At 46.5% G+C, this 19107-nt stretch overlaps 1 protein-coding gene across 1 annotated transcript; it reads right to left on the bottom strand.

Annotated features, from left to right (window-relative positions):
- Window positions 1-7757: 7757 nt before the first annotated feature.
- Window positions 7758-12765, bottom strand: TCF23 (transcription factor 23). The gene is made up of 3 exons (XM_053589084.1): window positions 12544-12765; window positions 11576-11818; window positions 7758-9016 (listed from the first exon to the last, which is right to left on the bottom strand). Exons 1-3 carry the CDS (start codon window positions 12763-12765, stop codon window positions 8837-8839), a joined length of 645 nt encoding a protein of 214 aa, XP_053445059.1. The 3' UTR covers window positions 7758-8836.
- Window positions 12766-19107: the final 6342 nt, after the last annotated feature.

Below are 19107 nucleotides of genomic sequence, written 5' to 3'. Positions count from 1 at the left end.
CAATGAGGCAAGAAAAGGACATTAAGGGCATTCAAATGGGGGCAGAGGAGGTCAAACTCTCACTCTTTGCCAATGATATGATCTTACACTTAGAAAAACCCTGAGACTCAACCACAAGACTCCTGGAAGTGATCAAGAAATACAGTATTGTCTCAGGGTATAAAATCCATGTCCACGAATCAGTAGCCTTTATATACATCAATAACGGCCAAGTTGAGAAGCAAATAAAGGACAAAATTCCCTTCACAGTAGTTTAAAAGAAAATGAAATACTTAGGAAAATACGTAACAAAAGAGGTGAAGGATCTTTACAAAGATAATTATGAAACCCCAAGAAAATAAATAGCAGAAGATATTAACAAATGGAAGAACATACCATGCTCATGGCTGGGAAGAATCAACATAGTCAAACATCTATACTACCAAAATCAATCTACAGATTCAATGCAATCTCCATTAAAATACCAAAAGCATACTTTAAAGAACTGGAAAAAATAGTTCTTTGTTTTGTATGGAGCCAGAAAAAGAACCCGTATAGCTAAGGCAATTCTTTTTTTTTTGTTGCAGTTTGGCCGTGGCTGGGTTTGAACCCGCCACCCTCGGTATATGGGGCTGGCGCCCTACTCCCTGAGCCACAGGTGCCACCCAGCTAAGGCAATTCTTAGTAATAAAAGCAAACCAGGGCGGCGCCTGTGGCTCAAGGAGTAGGGCACCAGTCCCATATGCCGGAGGTGGCGGGTTCAAATCCAGCCCTGGCCAAAAAAAAAAAGCAAACCATCTCCAAATAGCATGGTATTGTCACAAAAACTAAAGACACAGATACATGGAACAGAATAGAAAACCAAGAGATGAACCAGTCTCTTATCGCCATCTGATCTTCAGTAAACCAAACAACTAGGGAATAGAATCCCTGTTTAATAAATGGTGCTGGGACAACTGGATAACCATATGTAAAAGACTGAAACTAGACCCGTAACTTTCACCACTTACAAAAATTGACTCAAGACGGATAAAAGATTTAAATGTAGGGCGGCACCTGTGGCTCAGTCGGTAAGGCGCCGGCCCCATATACCGAGGGTGGCGGGTTCAAACCCGGCCCCAGCCAAACTGCAACAACAACAAAAAAAATAGCCGGGTGCTGTGGTGGGCACCTGTAGTCCCAGCTACTCGGGAGGCTGAGGCAAGAGAATCGCTTAAGCCCAGGAGTTGGAGGTTGCTGTGAGCTGTGTGAGGCCACGGCACTCTACCAAGGGCCATAAAGTGAGACTCTGTCTCTACAAAAAAAAAAAAAAAAGATTTAAATGTAAAACACGAAATAATGAAAATCCTAGAAGAAAATGTGGGAATAACTCTCAAGGATCTTTGCCAGGGGAAAGGTTTTAGGAAGAAGATTTCAGTGGCAATCACAACAACAAAAATAAACAAATGGGACTTAATTAAGCTGAAAAGCTTCTTCACAGCTAAGGACACAACAATTAAAGCAAATAGACAATGGTCAGAATGGGAAAAGATTTTATTTGCATGTTATGAATCTGACAAAGGGTTGAGGACTAGACTCTACAGAGAACCTAAATTAATCAACAACAAAAAAAGAGTAAACAATCCCATATATCACTGGGCAAGAGACATGAACAGAACTTTCTTTGAAGACAAATGGCTAACAAACATGAAAAAGTACTCATCATCCCTAATAATCAGAACATGCAAATCAAAAGCACCCTGAGATGGCTCGGTGCCAGCCACATACACTGAAGCTGGCAGGCTCAAACCCGGCCTGGGCCAGCTAAACAACAATGACAACTGTAACAAAAAAATAGCTGGGTGTTGTGGCGGGCGCCTATTGTCCCAGCTACTTGGGAGGCTGAGGCAAGAGAATCGCTTAAGCCCAAGAGTTTGAGGTTGCTGTGAGCTGTGATGCCATAGCACTCTATCATGCCCAGGGTGACAGCTTCCGACTCCGTCTCCAAAAGAAAAAAAAAAAATCACCCTGAGATATCACCTAACTCTAGCGAGAACAGCCCACATCACAAAGTCCCAAAGCTGCAGATGCTGGCGCTGACATGGGGAGAAGGGAACACTTTTACGCTGTTGGTGGGACTGCAAACTAATAAAGCCTCTTTGGAAATAAGTATGGAGAACCCTCAAAGAACTCAAATTAGACCTTCTATTTGACCCCACAGTCCCATTACTAGGAATCTACCTAGAAGAAAAAAATTAATAATTTTACCATAAGGACGTTTGTTTATCACAGCTCAATTTACAATCGCCAAGATGTAGAAATAGCACATCAACAGCACGTATTTGTGATGACCTTCTGAAAGCAAGGTAAGTCTCTCCTGATCTGCCCTTAAGTTCAGGGAAATAGCAGTGGTGGCATGTTATTGCTGCTGGCACTTGGTGACACTGGCCAAAACGGAGTCTCACTTCCCTGGCCAGTTGGTGGAGCTGTGTTTGCAAGACACAGTAAAACCAGCCTTGGTGTGTGAAGAAAGAGGAGCTTTGCTGATTGGCACATCCCACATCTGGCTGCCCTGCTACTATCAGGGCCAGTGGCTCCTTGTGATGAGATGTGGCCCTTCCCAGCAGGGCTTAGACTTGAGTTTTGGTTCAACTGGTTTATACTACTGCACTTCTTCTCAGGGAATCAAGAACTTGACGGTTTTATATTCACCTGTTGTGCATGTATCAATTATGGCTGGCTTCCTCATCAAGCCCCATTTGAAATCTTTAGAGAGAGTGTACCTGTTTCTTCAGAAGGCCATCCAAACTCCAGGAACCCAGCCAGCCATCATGCAGTCAGCTGTGCTCTCTGGGATGTGGGACATACAATCTGTTTTCATTCAACTTGAAACTGACACAGAGATTCTGAGCCACCAAAGCCGATACAACTGTCAAGTTATTTAGGCCAGACTGATTACTCAATGTGTTTTTTCCTCCCACTGTCCTTAATGTGAAGGATTGTTTCTATTCTGATTATTGGATCATGCTTTCCTGTAATTTTTCCAAGGTTTAAAAAAGTGCAATTGTCTTTGCCCAATATAACTCCTCTGTGTATTTAATGGCACTAGTTCTTGGTTCCTGCTAATGTTCCTGTTATTTCACTAGTGGTCAGCTCCTTCCTCTTTCCAGTATCTCCTGTATCTTGTTCATAACCTTGGAGAGGGCCCTTGTCCTCTGTTTCAGTGCTCAGCAACTGACCCCTTTACTGTGTTGGGGTCCCCTCCTGTGGCCATCTGGAGAGGCAGAGGCCCAGAGGGGGAAGGTGCCCGTCCTCACACTCCCAAATGGGCCTAGGGTGTGGTGCTGGGGAAGTGGGAAACCCAAACTCTACCAAGAGGTGATTGGTATTCATCCTGGGACTGACCATTGGCAAAGCTGGGACAGTGGCGGTTCTTTTGGAGGTAACTTATCAGCCATGTGGCATCTGCTTACTGGTAATGGTGTGGGATTGTGGGGGAGAGGAACATAGGGGGCTGAGGGAGGGCCCCTGGAGACTCTTCAGTCTTCTGGAAGAGGGTACTCTGACCACCGAGCCTTGGGTGTTGATGATACTCAGGCTTCTCACTGAGATAGGCAGGAGAAAGCTGGGCCTCTGAGCCCTGGAGGGAGAATAGAGGGCTTGCTGCTCTGGACAGTTCCAGGTAGGGGACTTAGAAGTGGGGCCGGCCCTTGAGCCCTGGGACCATTTACCCAGTGCTGTCAAGACTCCTTGCCCTCCTGCCCTTGACCTGTCCGAAGCACTCCACTGCAGAAGCTATACTCAGGTAGTACTTGCTGTCCAGACGATCCCTTGGCCTCCCTTTGCAGATGCCACCCTACCACCCAGGTTCCCTTCCATCCCTTTCCATTCCCCCAATCCCCAGAGACCTTGTTTCGGAGGAGCTGCTAAGCATGGATTGTCCCGCAGCAGCTGTCCCAGCTCCTACCACAGGGGCAGAAGCACCTTAGGGTCCCTAGAGCTCTTAGAGCTCAGCTTGGGACATCTCCTTCCCCTCCCCCTCATGTTCCCTCTAGCAGGGACCTTTTCTGCATGAATCCCTTTGCTACCCCGTGTCCATATGCAGTAGGTCCACCCCTCTTGCTCTGCGTGTCCTCCAGGACCTCCCCGTGGACACTGACTGTTTCAGAGGTCTTTTAAGCAGAGATTTGGCTCAAGGCAGATTTGCAAATTCAGCCTTGACTGAGGCCTTCTCCCCATGGAGAAGATGGGGAATGGTGTGCTGAGGGACAGCAGAGACAAGGGGGCAGAGGTGCTGGACCACTGGGTCCACCAGGGGGAACAGCCCCAAATTATTCCTCCAGGAGACCTCCCTGTGATGTGAACTCGGGACTCCAGACTCTAGCTATATTCCAGTAAATAGGTGGGGGCTGGATTAGGCCCATGGGTCACAGTTGGCCTATCTCTGATCTAGAACAGAGTAAGCCTGCATGGGTCTGGGTTTAGGGCTTATGCCAGAAAAGGGAGGTACCACCTGACCCATCCCAGCTAGGCTCCTCCCAGAGGAAGGGAAAAGGAGTTTCTCAGAGAAGACTAGATTGTCTACTTCTAATTTCTCTGGATCCCAGTTTGGTCTCCACCATAATACTTAGATCTGCTTCTCGCACAACCCCACTCCTCACTCTGTCAGGCACTGCCCTTCACCTGAGCCTGCTGCCTCTCTAAGCCAGGACAGCCTCACTGCGCCTACTCTGGGCAGAGAGCAGAGCTGTCACAGTACAGGGGCGTGGCTGAGGGCAGGAGCTTTCCTCGACCATCACCAGCCTATTCTAGAGCTAAAGTTCTAAAACATTTGGTCTCAGGACCCCTTTCCATTCTAAAAAAGGTGGGCTGGGTGCAGTGGCTCACACCAATAATCCCAGCATTTTGGGAGGCAGAGGAAGGAGGATCACTTGAGGCCGGGAGTTTGAGACCAGCCTGAGCAATATCAAGACCCCATCTCTACAAAAAATACAGGAAAAAAATAGGACCCTGAAGCTATTTTGCTTATGTGCGTTATATCTTTTGGAGGCACCAAAAGAAATTAAAATAGAGAATTAAAAAAAAATTCTAAAATAATCTGAGTTAGCCCCTTCTACATGAACATATATAATGGTTTTATGCAAAATAATTTCCCCAATTGGGAAATATGTAGTGAGAAGGTAGTAGTGCTTTACATTTTTGCAAGTATCTTTAATGTCTGCCACAATATTTGCTTCTACATTCCATCTGTCACAATATCACGTCATTAAGCTTCTGGAAAATTCTACCACATTCTTGAGAGACTAAATGGAAAAACTCAAAGAACTTTCAACATTATGAAAATAGTTTTGGCCACTTAGAGCACTGCAAGGATCTCAGAGACCCCCTACCCAGGGTTCCCAGGCCACACTTTAAATACCTGTAATCTGGAGCAGGGGACAGCAAACTTTGTAAGGGCCCGATAGTAGATATTTTAGGTTTTTCAGTCTTTGTTTCAGCTTTTTAACTCTGCAAGGGTATCAGGAAGGCACCGTAAGTAATACTTAAACAAATGAGTGTGGCTATAATCCAGTAAATAGGTGGGGGGCTGGATTAGGCCCATAGGTCATAGCTGGCCTACCCCTGATCTAGAACAGAGTAAGCCTGCATGGCTCTGGGTTTAGGGCTTATGCCACAAGGGAGGTGCCACCTGACCCATCCCAGCTAGGCTCCTCCCAGAGGAAGGGAAAGGAGTTTCTCAGAGAAGACTAGATTTTCTACTTCTAATTTCTCTGAATCCCAGTTTGGTCTCCACCATAATACTTAGATCTGCTTCTCCCACAGCCCCATCTAAGCCCCTGCCCTTGCTACCCTGGTCACCAGAAAGCACAGACACAGAAGCTCTGTGCAGGGTGGTGGTGGGGAAGACTTCCTCATCATCTGTCTCCAGCCTCACCTTGAGTCTTGGGTAGCTTGGAATGGGGCAGATGGTGCCAGAAAACCAGGGCCAGGCTGGGCATGGTGGCTCATGCCTGTAATCCTAGAACTCTGGGAGGCCGAGGCAGGTGCATTGCTTGAGCTCAGGAGTTCAAGACCAGCCTGAGCAAGAGCGAGACCCTGTCTCTCCTAAAAATGGAAAAACTAGCTGGGTGTTGTGGCAGGTGCCTAAAGTCCCAGGTATTTGGAAGGCTGAGGCAAGAGGATCACTTGAGTTCAAGAGTTTGAGGTTGCTGTGAGCTATGACACCATGGCACTCTACCTGAGGTGACAGAGTAAGACTTAGTCTCAAAAACAAAACAAAACAAAAAAACAAGGCCAGGACACCATCCCTCACTGTCAAGCCAGGATAGGATACCCTAGTGCCATTTGTTGTCCCCATTCTTGTTTCCTTTTGGAGCTTCTTTCCCACAATATCCTTGTTCTGAGGGAATAAAAGCCGATACAGGTTGTGGAACCTGAATCTCAGCTGCTCCCACTGCTCCTGTTTGCCCCATGCTCTCAGCCCTGGAGTAAGAGCCTCCTGGTGAGCAGGTGTTTTTCTTCCTCTGCTTCAGAGACAAAGGGGATTACTCCTGGTTCTGTTTGTTTGTAGATTGGAGTCTCTGATCTGACATGTTTCAAGGGCAGCGTGGTGCTTGCCAGGGAGTGGGGCCCACTCTCTCCTCTGGAGACTCCCATTAGTGGGCCTCCCCTTGGCTACTCCTGACCCCACCAGCCCCTCTTGCTCTCTGGTCTGACTGGCTGGGTGCTGTCCAGCTGGAGGAGATGGCCTCTGGACCCCACAGCAGTGTCCCAGGCACCAAGGAGAACAACTTTGATTGGGAAGAGCCCGAGGCAGCCTGAGAACCTTGTAATGATGGGACCTGCTCTTCCTCGGCTCTCCACCTGCTTCACCCTTCCTGTGCTCTCCTTGTCTTCTCTACCAAGGCGATGCAGTCACCCCAAGAGGTCTGATATCAGCAGGCAAAGGCTTGAGTCTGAGCAGGCAGGGGTAGGGCATGCGGCATACCAGTCATCAGGAGAAGCTCCACACTTTGGGGGATTCCAACACATGCCCAAAGCCGGTTCCCCTTCATCCCCAGAGAAAGACTGTGTACCACCCAGTGGGGAGCAAATTCATCTGCTCTTCTTCCTATCATCCCAGAACACAATCTGGAAGATAGTGCTATTTGGCTTTAAAAATAGAACATTCTAGCTGGACTTTTATGGTGTTGTGAAGAACACTGTGATCGTGCCCTCCCACACCTGGTCTCTGCCCCTGCCTGGCCCTGTCCAGCTGCCCAGAGTAGCTCTGCATAAGCTCACCCCGGTCTCTCAGCAGAGACTTTGTCCCGGGCAGATTTACGAGTTCAGCCTTGGCTGAGGCCTTCACCCTGTGGCTCCCAGCCACAATCCAGCTGTTCTCCCACATGGTGTCAGCTTGGGGCTGGGACGTTCTGTGTCTTCTTTTCTACCTCCACCCCAACACTCCGAGTCACCCCTTTTGCTTTCTTTCCCCTGCTGTCTTGGCTGGCCCTGAATGGGGGTCGTGGGGTCAGAGCCAGAACCCAGCCACACCAGCCAGCCCAGACCTCATTTACATTCCTGATAACAATGGTGGCTTGTGTCTTAGGATAACCCTGTTGTCACTCTAGTCTGCCTCACTCATCTCCTACTCCAAAGCACCAAAATTTAACAAAAAGGTAACTCCTTCCCTGTCTGGACTTCAGGTGCCAGGCTTGAAGTTACACCTGATCTGGAAAGTTACTTTCAGTGAGGGTAGACTCTGTGATTAGTCCCCAAATTATTTCTTTAAGGTCAAAGTTGAATTTAATTAAAGCTGTATCACATTTCTGGCACCCATGGCAGGACTTAGGAAAAGCCTTGGAGGGCGTCCCTCTCTAAAGGGATGAGCTGGCCCTAAGGAGCTAATTTGTGGACAGACTGGAGAAAAATAACTCCAGGGCCAGTGAAGCCTCTGGCAATAAGGAACCCGCTGAATCTAAGGTTTGTTTTTCCTTCAGCTCAGGTCTCTAACATAACGGAAAGAGAAGACAGTGATTATCAGCCTGTGGAAAAGGCTGATACACATTCTTATTTTAAGGTCCTTGGAGGATGTGATGGAGTCTCAGTATCCTTCTTATGTAAGGCCTTGAGTTGCTGCTTGGTTCTCGCAAGGTAGAGCTGCCTTTGGGATAAAATCTCAAACTGGGCAGCTGGGACAATCTGAAAGTTTCTCTGGAAATTGCAGTGTAAGCAATATGAGCTTGATGGCCTAATCTGTAGCTATAACTCATGTGAAGAAAAGAGGGAAGGGTGCAGGAGCTCAGGGAGGGAGAGCATGCAGGGGTGAGGCGCAGCTGAGAAACCCACAGTGCAGAGACAGGAATCCTGAGTTCCTCACTGTCTCTTTGACTTTCAGGTAAATAAAAATAAAAAGAAAGCACATTCCATTCTTCAGTTTCCCCTCTGGCCGTGTGACTCCAGCCACCAAGAGCCTCTCAGGCCTCTGGCCTTCCCATCAGCCCCTGGGACTGGTGCTGTCCTCCCTGCGCGATCTTCTCCACATCTGCAGAGGTTTTGTAGAAACCAGGGGGAGAGAAGCTAAGAGCTGTGTGGTGCTCTAACTCAACTTTGAACCCAATTAACCCCTCCCACTCCCACTTCCTGGTAGCTGCCATAGAAGAACCTGAGGAGACCTGCCCTGGAGGCCAAGAAGGGGATCTCCATCCTGTGTTCTTCTGCACTCTCCACCACAGAAGTGCCCACTGCTTCACTTGGTCTGTGTACTGGACCCTGGAGCAGAGCCTGAGCCAAACCTGATGGCTGAGAGGTAAGACTGAGAAGCAGGTAAGACTGGTAGAAAGTCCAGGTCCCTACGTGTGAGGCGCAGTCTAGGAGAAAAGGGTGAGTGTGATGATCACTTGTCACCAAGAGCTGGCGAGAGTGGCTTGGTGGGAAGGAAAGCATCTGCCTCTCCAGAGACTCGGGGCGCCACCTCTGCATCTCTTGTTCTTTGACCCGATGCAGTGGCTGTGGTGGAGTCAAGGCCAGAACCTCCTAGGCCTCCAGCATAGAGACGAGATCGCATCGGCCATTTCTGCAAGACACAGATGGAATGGGAAGTGAGCGATGCTACTATTGCAGCCCTTATAGCCCAGAATCCTGGACACCCACAGCTTGGCCTTCCCTAGCATCCCTCCCCAGCTGCCAGTGCTCTGATAGCAGGGGTTCGGGGCTCACCAGCACATATGTCCCCATCCAGAGCAGGGCGGAGAGACACAGGAGGAGCCGTGTGAGGAGAGTGAGAGCCTTCAGAGCAGCAGCACTCAGTTAGGAGGGTGAAGGGAAAGGGACAGGAGGTTAGCTGGCCTGGGAAGAGCTGTCAACAGCCAGGAGCTGGGCAGGTGGCCTGGGAAGAGCTGGGAAAACCTTCCTCTAAGCAGGGTCCTGCAAGGCTTGTCCACCCTTTCATCAGAAGCATGGACAGTCCCAGAAATTTCCAAAGTGACTCTGCCCTTCTCTCTGGCAGCCCCCCCAGCTGGGGGCTGAGGGTGGTGGTCTCTAGCTAACTACCTCCCCTCTCCCATCAATCTGCCTGAGTTCTGAGTTCTCATTCATTCATTCCTCAGAGTATTTATGGTCACCTACTGCATGCAAGGGCCTTACCTTTGTTGTCAGTTTACACCTAAGGAAATTACTATTCTAGCCTGGGACTCTGCATTTGGTGTCACCATTAACATTTCAGCATTGCCCCATTTAGTCCCATATTCTTGCATTTTAGGTATATTTGCATGAATGAAGAAAATCTCAAGTTTCAAGATCTATCTTTCTTTCCCTTTTTCTCTGTTTCTTTTCTTTCTTTCTTTTTTTTTTTCCTTCTTTTTTCTCCTGGCATTTTCTTAGTTATTGTGTTAAGACATTTATATTCTACGTTTACTAAGTTTCATATGTACCCTTGTAAGATGCACCGCAGGTGTAATCCCACCAATCACCCTCCCTCCATCAATCCTCCCCCCTCCCTCCCCTCCCTCTTCCCCATAATCTTAGGTTATAACTGGGTTATAGCTTTCATATGAAAGCCATAAATTAGTTTTATAGTAGGGCTGAGTGGGCGGCGCCTGTGGCTCAAGGAGTAGGGCGCTGGTCCCGTATGCCGGAGGTGGCGGGTTCAAACCCAGCCCCGACCAAAAAAAAATAAAAAAAAAAAGTAGGGCTGAGTACATTGGATACTTTTTCTTCCATTCTTGAGATACTTTACTAAGAAGAATATGTTCCAGCTCCATCCATGTAAACATGAAAGAGGTAAAGTCTCTATCTTTCTTTAAGGCTGCATAATATTCCATGGTGTACATATACCACAATTTATTAATCCATTCGTGGGTCGACGGGCACTTGGGCTTTTTCCATGACTTAGCAATTATGAATTGGGCTGCAATAAACATTCTGGTACAAATATCTTTGTTATATTGTGATTTTTGGTCTTCTGGGTATATACCTAGTAGAGGAATTATAGGATTGAATGGCAGATCTATTTTTAGATCTCTAAGTGTTCTCCAAACATCTTTCCAAAAGGAATGTATTAATTTGCATTCCCACCAACAGTGTAGAAGTGTTCCCTTTTCTTCACAGCTTTCTCTGTTTCTTTTACTCTTTCTTTCTTTCTTGATATGTCTAACTATGACATTTAGGGGAAAGAGATGGTGAAAAATATCCTCCATAAAAATAAATTTGACCCCACTACAATGTTATTGTCAGAGTGCACAAGTAAGCCTTTCTTTATAACATAGCACATTCTGCCACCAGTTTCTGGAGGTGCCACCTCTGCAGTCTGCTCAGTGGCCGTGAACATGGGATCTAAAGTCAGACATCCATGGGCTCAAACTTTGTTCAGCCTCTTAACCTCCCTAAGCCTTGGTTTCCTCATCTGTGAAGTAATCTGCTTTTGGTTCTCCCACAGATTAAAAGATAAAAATACTCTACGGCTCTTAAACCCAGCTCCTGGCATATCTTTAGCACACAAATAATGTTAGCTGATAATGCAGTGCTGATTAATGCTAATTATACCTTCCATTTATCATCTCATTTTGTACTCTGGAAGAGAAGTAAAGCTCCTGTTGGCTCCCATTTGATGCATAATAAAACTGAGGTTCAGGAAAGTTGGGGTGCAGTCTGGCAGTGGTGCATGCAGGGACCTCTCAACCTGTCTCCATAGTGCTACCCCTCTGCCCACTGTCTCCAGCCTGGTTGCCTCTAGAGTGATGCTCTCTTAAACCAGTGTCCTACTGGAGGGCAGCTCTCACCTGCAATAGAAGCTCAGAGAACTCTGAGATCGGTGTTGTACAGTGAGGTGAAGCCACACAGAGATCTAGGACTCTCCTAGCTGTGATTGCTTTCCCAGCCCCCAACCCTGGAACCTGCTCCTTTTTATCCCCCTGACGCTAAGAATCCCATGAAGCCATTTCCAGCCACCACCCCATGAGAACCAGGGTCAGCCCAGCCCCAAGAGCCTTTTTCCTTCTGTGATAGCAGAAGCTGGCCCCAATGTCAACTCCCCACCAGGACTGGGGGCCCAAGTCCAGTGTCCACCCATCCTACCCCCTTCCCCAAGGTCCTGGGCATAAGATCCTCACACCCAAGTCCCAGAGTTGTGGCCTACCTTGAGAGGGTGCAAGTAGCGGAGTCCATGCAGGATGGGTGGCCAGGCGGGGCCGGGCAACTCGTGGCCAAGTGTGCGAGTGAGGTGTGCTATGTAGCTGGTGGCCAGCACCAGCACATCCAACTTGGAGAGCTTGGTGTCAGGTGGCACGGCAGGCAGAGTGGCCTGCAAGGCCAGGAAGGCCTGCTGCAGTGTCCTTACCCGGCTCCGCTCACGGGCAGCATTCTCAGGGCTGGACTCGCTCTGAACAGAGGGCCCTGGTGAGTGGATCTGGCCAGGACCCCCACCTGCTCCTGACTTCTATGAACATTCTAGCACAAGATCTCTTGCCAGAGTATACGGTACGAAGAGCAGCCACCAAAAGGCCTCAGTCCACCTTTGCCGTTCTTACTCCTCCCCTTTTTACAGCTGAGGAGGTTGAGGGAAGACCTGCCCTGGAGGCAGATGGCCGCATTACGGCAGAGCTCTGCCTGTGTTCTCTCTGCTACTCCACTAAGGCTGCTCTAAAGTTCTGGCTCTATCCTACACCCAATCCAGACCTGGGCCACCAGAAACTCAAAGCCACACCCTGTTTGGCAGGGCCAGTGACCTTTGACCCAGCTAGGTCCCAGGAGGAAGAGGCTGTTGTGGTAAAGAGGAAAGGACACCAAACCAGGGTCAAAACATGTAGGCCGAAGTCCTGGCCCTGCCCCTGACTACTGCTCCAGGACCTTGGGAAACTCACATCCCTCTTCTGGGCCTCCGTTTCATCAATAGAAGGGAGTTGGGTCTACTCTCTGAGCTGCACTCTCGTTAAGACCAGCTCTGATTTAGCCCATCCACCCCGAGCTCGGTGCCCTGGGATCTAGGGGGCCAGTGTCCCCTCCGTAGGTCAGGCACAGTAATACTGAGTGGGACTCTGCCCTCAGAGGTGGCATCTCGCTGCCCTCCACCCCTACTTTCCCCCTGCACGTCCAGGATTTCCTTACCCTGCCAAGAGTCAGGCCCCTTGCCCTGGCCCCCTGAGGGCCGGGGGCAGCTCGGCTCCATCTTTGGTTGCTCCAGCTTGTCTCTCCCCACAGGTCCCGCCTTGTCCTGCTGAGACGGCTCCTCTTTCTGTCCAGGCCTGGCAGCAACCGTGCTTTGGCCTTAGACCGAATATGCCCCACTGCTGCCATTGCTGATGCCCTTCTGACCTCCCTCTGTGACATGCCACCCCAGGGTACAGACCTGCACCCCACAAGGCAAGAGTACAGTGCCTGAGGGGGCCCGTGGGCTCAGGCTAGCTGAGCAGGCTGGTCATCCAGCCAGCGTGTCTAGGTCTGAGGAGGCTGGCGCCAACTCAGTTCTACTTCACTCCTTGCTCTGGGAAAACCGCCCACCAGGCACAGCCCCCGCGAAAAGCCTCCACCCGCCTCTGAACCCAGTAGGGGGAAGGAGGGTGCTGGATGCTGGGAGTGGCCAAGCTGGGGGAGGAGGCCCATACTGAAGAAGGCTGGAGGACTGAGGGAAAGGAGCTCCTCCTGGGCCACCCCAACCCCGACCATGGTCCTGTGGTGGACCTGAGACTTCAGCATTAGGGCTTGAGCCCAGGGCCAGGTCCTGAACCTCCTTCCTCTGTGCCAAAGGCTACTTGCATACATCCCTGCAAGACCTTTTCTCTCCCTGCTAGTGAGGATAACCTTCCAGCCACAAGGTGCTACTCCCAACCCAAAACACGCCTCCCATTTCCAACCCTCTGCTTTTACACTTCCCTTCCATGCCCCAGAACGCCCTCCTCCAGCTCTGCCAGGGAGGGCCGCTTAGCCTTCAGGGCTACGCCCTTCACTTGTGAGGACTTCCTCAAACCCCACAGAGCCCAGGGCCTGTGTGTCCCTGTTTGACTGGTGCAACCTCAGCCTGGCCAGTTTCCTTCTAGGTCTTTCTTTTTTTGTTTTTTTTTTGGATTTTGGCCGGGGCTAGGTTTGAACCCCCCACCTCTGGCATATGGGACCGGCGCCCTACTCCTTGAGCCACAGGCGCCGCCCGCCTGGCCAGTTTCCTAACCGCTCAGCTTCACAGATCACTGAGTGCCACACACTCTGCTAAGTACTTTATGTATGCTATCTTAGTTGTTTCTCAGAGCAACCTTATAAGAAAAAAGAGACTCATTTTAGACATGGGGAAACTGAGACAGCAAGAGATGAAATAACTTGTCCACTGTCAAACATCTAGTTAGTGGTGAGATGGGATGAAAACCCAGGCTGGACTTGGAAGGCCACGCCTCACCCTATGCTATTCTGCCTCCCGGGAGTCACTCATATGTCTGTCCTCATGCTAGATGAGAGGTCTTTGAAGTCGAGGTCCATGACATCTGTTGAGTTGTATCATATCCTCCAGTAGGTAGTTACAAGACGGGTTGAAGGAACAGTGAATCTGCCACAGTAGTCCCTGATGTCCTCAAGTTGCAGGATTCTGCCTGCAGCAGAATCCAGCATGCACATCCATTGTCCCCCAAGCTTGAACTCCGGTGGAGACAAAATCAGCAAAGAGAAAGCACAAAGGCAGATGTATAGTGAGCAATGTCCAGCCAACAAGAGAAAGGAGAAAAGAAAGGGGTATGTCCATCAGTAGGAAAATAAATACATTTTGGTATATTTATACCATAGAATGATGTGCAGTAACAAAAAGAAAAAGCCAGACTTCCATAGAGTGACATGAAAAAAAGTCTTCAAGATATAGTTAAGTGAAAAAACTTGGTTGTAGATCAATATGTATATTAAGATCTCAGCCAGATAAAAAACGCCAAACAATAAAAGATATTAAGTGCAAAGGTTTATGTGCATATGTGAGTGTATGGAAAGGAAATGGAAAAGATGGACGCCAAGAAATGTTCTACTCAATTACAGAGAATGAAAACATACATCTCAATTAATAGCATATTGGCACCTTTGGTATATGCAGGGCCTCTTGTATACACCTGACAGACTTCCTTCCCTCCCTCCCTCCCTCCCTCCCTCCTCTCCCTCCTTTTTCCTTCCTTTCTCTTTTATCCCTTTCCCATTATTCTCCCCTACCACAGGCAAACATTCCAATAGTATGTGTGCTGGTTTTAAAATATATATATACACACACACAAATAAAATATATACACAAATTCTTTGACACTCTTCTCTTCAAAAGGTGGAAGCTAATCCCCCTCCCTTTGAATGTGGTTCAGATTTAGAGACTTTCTTCTAACACAGAGAATGTGGCAGAAATGTGAGCATGTAACATCTGAAACTAAGTTATAAAGGACATTGGAGCTTCCTCCTGGCTCTCTCTTGGATCATTCACTCTGGGGGAACCCTTGAATCCCTTACCTTATAGTTGTAAGGTATGGCCTCTTTCCTCTGCAGGAACTTACCTATGAAGGTAGGAGGGAGCTCAGGTTTCAATTTTTCTTTTCTTCCTTTCTTTCTTTTGAGACAGAGTTGGCTTTGTTGCTTGGGCTAAAGTGCAATGGTGTCATCATAGCTCATTGCAACCTCAAACTCTTGGGCTCAAGCGATCCTCCTGCCTCAGCCTCCTGCATAGATATACACCACACATCTGGCTAATTTTTTTTAATTATAAGTTTTGTAGAGACAGAGTCTTGCTATGTTGCTCAAGTTGGTGTTGAACTCCTGGCTTCAAGCTATCCTTTTGCGTTAGTCTTCCAAAGTGCTAGGATTACAGGTGTGAGCCATTGCACCTCGCCTCAGCCTTCAACTTTTCTGAGACCAGTAGGAACCACTGCCTCAGCAAGACACTGCATGGGAAGGAATAAAGTATTAAGGGCACACCTGTAGCTACAAAGAATAGAATATCATAGAATAATGTGCAGTAATAAAAAGAAAGAGGGCTCAGAACCTGTAGCTCAGTGGCTAGGGCGCCAGCCATATACACTAGGACTGGTGGGTTGGAACCCCCCTCCAGGCCTGCCAAACAATGACAACTACAACAACAACAAAAATATCCAGGCATTGTGGCGGGCGCCTGTAGTCCCAGCTACTTGGGAGGCTGAGGGAAGCAAGAGAATCGCTTAAGCCCAAGAGTTTGAAGTTGCTGTGAGCTGTGACACCATAGCACTCTATTGAGGGCCAGATAGTGGGACTGTGTCTCAAATTAAATAAATAAATAAATAAGTAAGTAAAATAAAAAGAAAGAGCTTTTCTTATGCACTCCTAAAGTTAGGTGATGTGGACAACCTCAGTGAGCTCCTCTACCATGAGGTCTCAGTCCTTGGAAGGACTGCAGAGTCATAGGTAAACTTGAGACTTCTCAGCCTTTTACATCTCTGTTTGTGGCAGAGATGCCTGAGTAGAAGGAAGGAGGATGGACAAAGAAATTCGAGGCTGCAGATCAAACCACTGCACTCCAGCCTAGGCAACAGAGCAAGATTCTATCTCAAATACACACACACACACACACATACATATATACATATATATGTATATATATAAATAAGAAAGCTCTAAATCAATAACTTAACTTCCTTAGGAAACCAGAAGGAAAAGGAAAAAAACTAAACTCAAAGCAAGTAGGAGGAAGGAAATAATAAAGATTAGAATGGAAAACTTACACAGTGAAAAACAGTGTCTATAGAGCCCCAAATTAAACAAGAGAGGGTGGGACTGATGTATGGGGTGGTTCTTCCCATGCCAAGAGGTACAGGGGCAATTTCTAATGTTCCAACATCTTGTATGAGTTCCCTACAGGAAGCAGAGAAGGCAGACTGGGACTCAGCAAGGTTATCTTGAAGGCTGCTAGGGATCCTCTTCAGGTCATCACACAGGTCCTTGCTGTGACTGCCTCTGCAGGTACAGAACCACCTGGATGCATGAGGGTGGGCAGCTCTGTGAAGTGCTCTTTGAGAAAGTTCTGCCTATAAGAATTTGTCCTGAGCATCATCTCCAGTACCTGGGCTGTGGATTCAGCAGAGCAGGTTCTGTCATGCTGGTCCTGAGTGGGCTTCACAGAGAACACAGGCAGCAGGTCAATGAAGGCACAGCTTCTCTATCACACATCCTCTTCTGAAGCTGGTCAGGATTATCCATCTCATGAGATCATGACACAGGTAGGGTCCCAGGTACAGGTACTTGTCCAGCTCATGGAAGTTGGACCTCATGGCTTCCCCTGTGGCCTCTAGAACTTATGGCAGGATCTCCTCTTCTGGGTTCTTTTTAAGCACGACGACATTGGCTCCCAGTATTGCAAGATAAGGAAGGAGCTTGTATAACTGTCCCATCTGGGTAAGATCAGATGTCCTCAGAGGTGTGAAGACGAAATGATACCACGGATTATTGCAGCATTATTCACAATAGCCAAGATTTGGAATCACCCTAAGTGTTCATCAATGAACAAAGATATAAAGAAATTGTAGTACCTGTACACAATGTAATATTATATAGTCACAAAAAAGAACGAAACCCTGCCATTTGCAATAACATGGATAGAGCTGGAGAACATTTATGTTAAGTGAAATAAGCCAAGCACAGAAAGATAAATCTTGCATGTTTTCTTTCACATGTGGTAGATAAATATTACAAACAATTGATTTCATAGAAAGAAAGTTTGGAAAGATGGTTACCACAGGATGGGAAGGGTAACAGAGAGTAGAGGACAAAGTAGAGATTTTTAATGGGTACAAAAATATAGTTACAGAGTTAAATACAATGAATAATATTTGATAGCACAGAAAAGTGACTATAATCAACAATAAGTTTAAGTATACTTAAAAATAACTAAAAGAGTGGAATTGAAAAGTTCCTAACACAAAGAAATGATAAATGCCTGAGGTGACAGATACCTCAATTACCCTGATTTGATTAACCTACACAGTATGCTGGTATCAAAACATCACAAGTACCCTATAAAAATTTACAACTATTATGTATCCATAATAATTAAAAATAAAAAGAATACTTGAACAACAATATATAAATCAAGTAAACTTAAGAGACATTAAGAACATTTTACTCAACAACATAATACTATATATACTTACAACATATACGTAGAATATTCTTCAGAATAGACCATATGTTAGGCCACAAAAAAAGCTTCAGAAGGTTTAAAAGGATTTCAGTCATACAAAGTATGTTCTCTCACCACACTATAATTAAATTAGAAATGAATAACAGAACTAAATTTGGAAAATTCACAAATATATAGAAATTAAACAATATGCCCTTAAATAAATAAGTCAAAGAAGATATTGCGAGAGAAATTAGAAAATACTTTAAGATGAATGAAAACAAAACCACAATATATGAAAACATGGTATGAATCTAAAGCAATAAAAATGAGGGAAGATGTATAGCTGTAAATGCCTACATTCAAAGAAAGAGGAGGCTGGTCATCATGGCTCATATCTATCGCCCCAGCACTTTGGTGGGGGCTGAGGCAGGAGGATCACTGGCCAGGAGTTCAAGACCAGCCTTGACTACATAGTGAGACCCGACTTCTGCAGAAAACTTAAAAATTAGCTGGGCATAGTGGCAGACACACATAGTCCCAGTTGCTCAGGAGGCTGAGGAAGGAGGATCAGTTAGACAAAGGGATTCGAGGCTGCAGATCAAACCATTGCACTCCAGCCTAGGCAACAGAGCAAGATTCTGTCTCAGATACACACACACACGCACACATATACACATATATACATATATATGTATGTATATAAATAAGAAAGCTCTAAATCAATAACCTAACTTCCTTAGGAAACCAGAAGGAAAAGAAAAAAACTAAACTCAAAGCAAGTTGAAGGAAGGAAATAAAGATTAGAACAGAAATACATGTAAATGAAATAAAAAACTTTTTTGAAAGAGAGAAAAACTAAATAAAACACAAATTGGTTCTTTGGAAGATCAACAAAACTGACAAAACTTTAATTAGATTGACCAAAAATAAAGAGGAAAGGATTCAAATTACTAAAATAAGGAATGACAGAGTAGAAATCACTACTGACCACATGTAAATAAAAAGGTTTACAAGAAAATACTACAAATAACTGTAGCCAACAAAAATAGATAATTTAGGGTGGCGCCTGTGGCTCAGAGGAGTAGGGCGCCAGCCCCATATGCCAGAGGTGCTGGGTTCAAACCCAGCCCCGGCCAGAAACTGAAAAAAAAAAAAAACAAAAAAAAACAGATAATTTAGATGAATCAATTTTCTAGAAAGACACAAATTACCAAAACTGACCCAAGAAGATACAGAAAATCTGAAAAGATATAAAACAAAGAAAAGCCTGAACCAGGTAGCTTCCCTGAATTTCCCACCAAATTCAATATTTGGTGAATTCTAACCAAATATTGAAATAAGAATTAATAGCCATCCTTCACAAACTCTTCTAACAAATAGAACAGGAGGGCAAACTTCCAACTCATTCTATGATGTCAGTTTTTCCCTAACCCTAAAACCAGACAAAAACATCACAAGAAAAGAAACTATAGACCAATACCCTTATGAATATATACACAAAAATCCTAAGCAAAATACTATCAAACAAAATCCAGCAACATATAAAAAGAATTCTATACCACATCCAAGTAGGA

Source organism: Nycticebus coucang, chromosome 4 (assembly GCF_027406575.1).
Source record: "Nycticebus coucang isolate mNycCou1 chromosome 4, mNycCou1.pri, whole genome shotgun sequence".
Taxonomy (NCBI): domain Eukaryota; kingdom Metazoa; phylum Chordata; class Mammalia; order Primates; family Lorisidae; genus Nycticebus; species Nycticebus coucang.
The sequence above is the reverse complement of the archived record's forward strand: the minus strand, read 5'-3'. Positions and strand labels throughout refer to the sequence as shown.

Excerpts from the sequence above, each read along its gene's own strand:
- TCF23 (XM_053589084.1), bottom strand. The coding sequence starts at position 12,765 with ATGTCACAGAGGGAGGTCAGAAGGGCATCAGCAATGGCAGCAGTGGGG. Across the intron at positions 11,819-12,543 it reads GGGGCCTGACTCTTGGCAGG|AGCGAGTCCAGCCCTGAGAA; the intron begins GTAAGGAAATCC and ends CCCTCTGTTCAG. Across the intron at positions 9,017-11,575 it reads GCTACTTGCACCCTCTCAAG|AAATGGCCGATGCGATCTCG; the intron begins GTAGGCCACAAC and ends TGTGTCTTGCAG.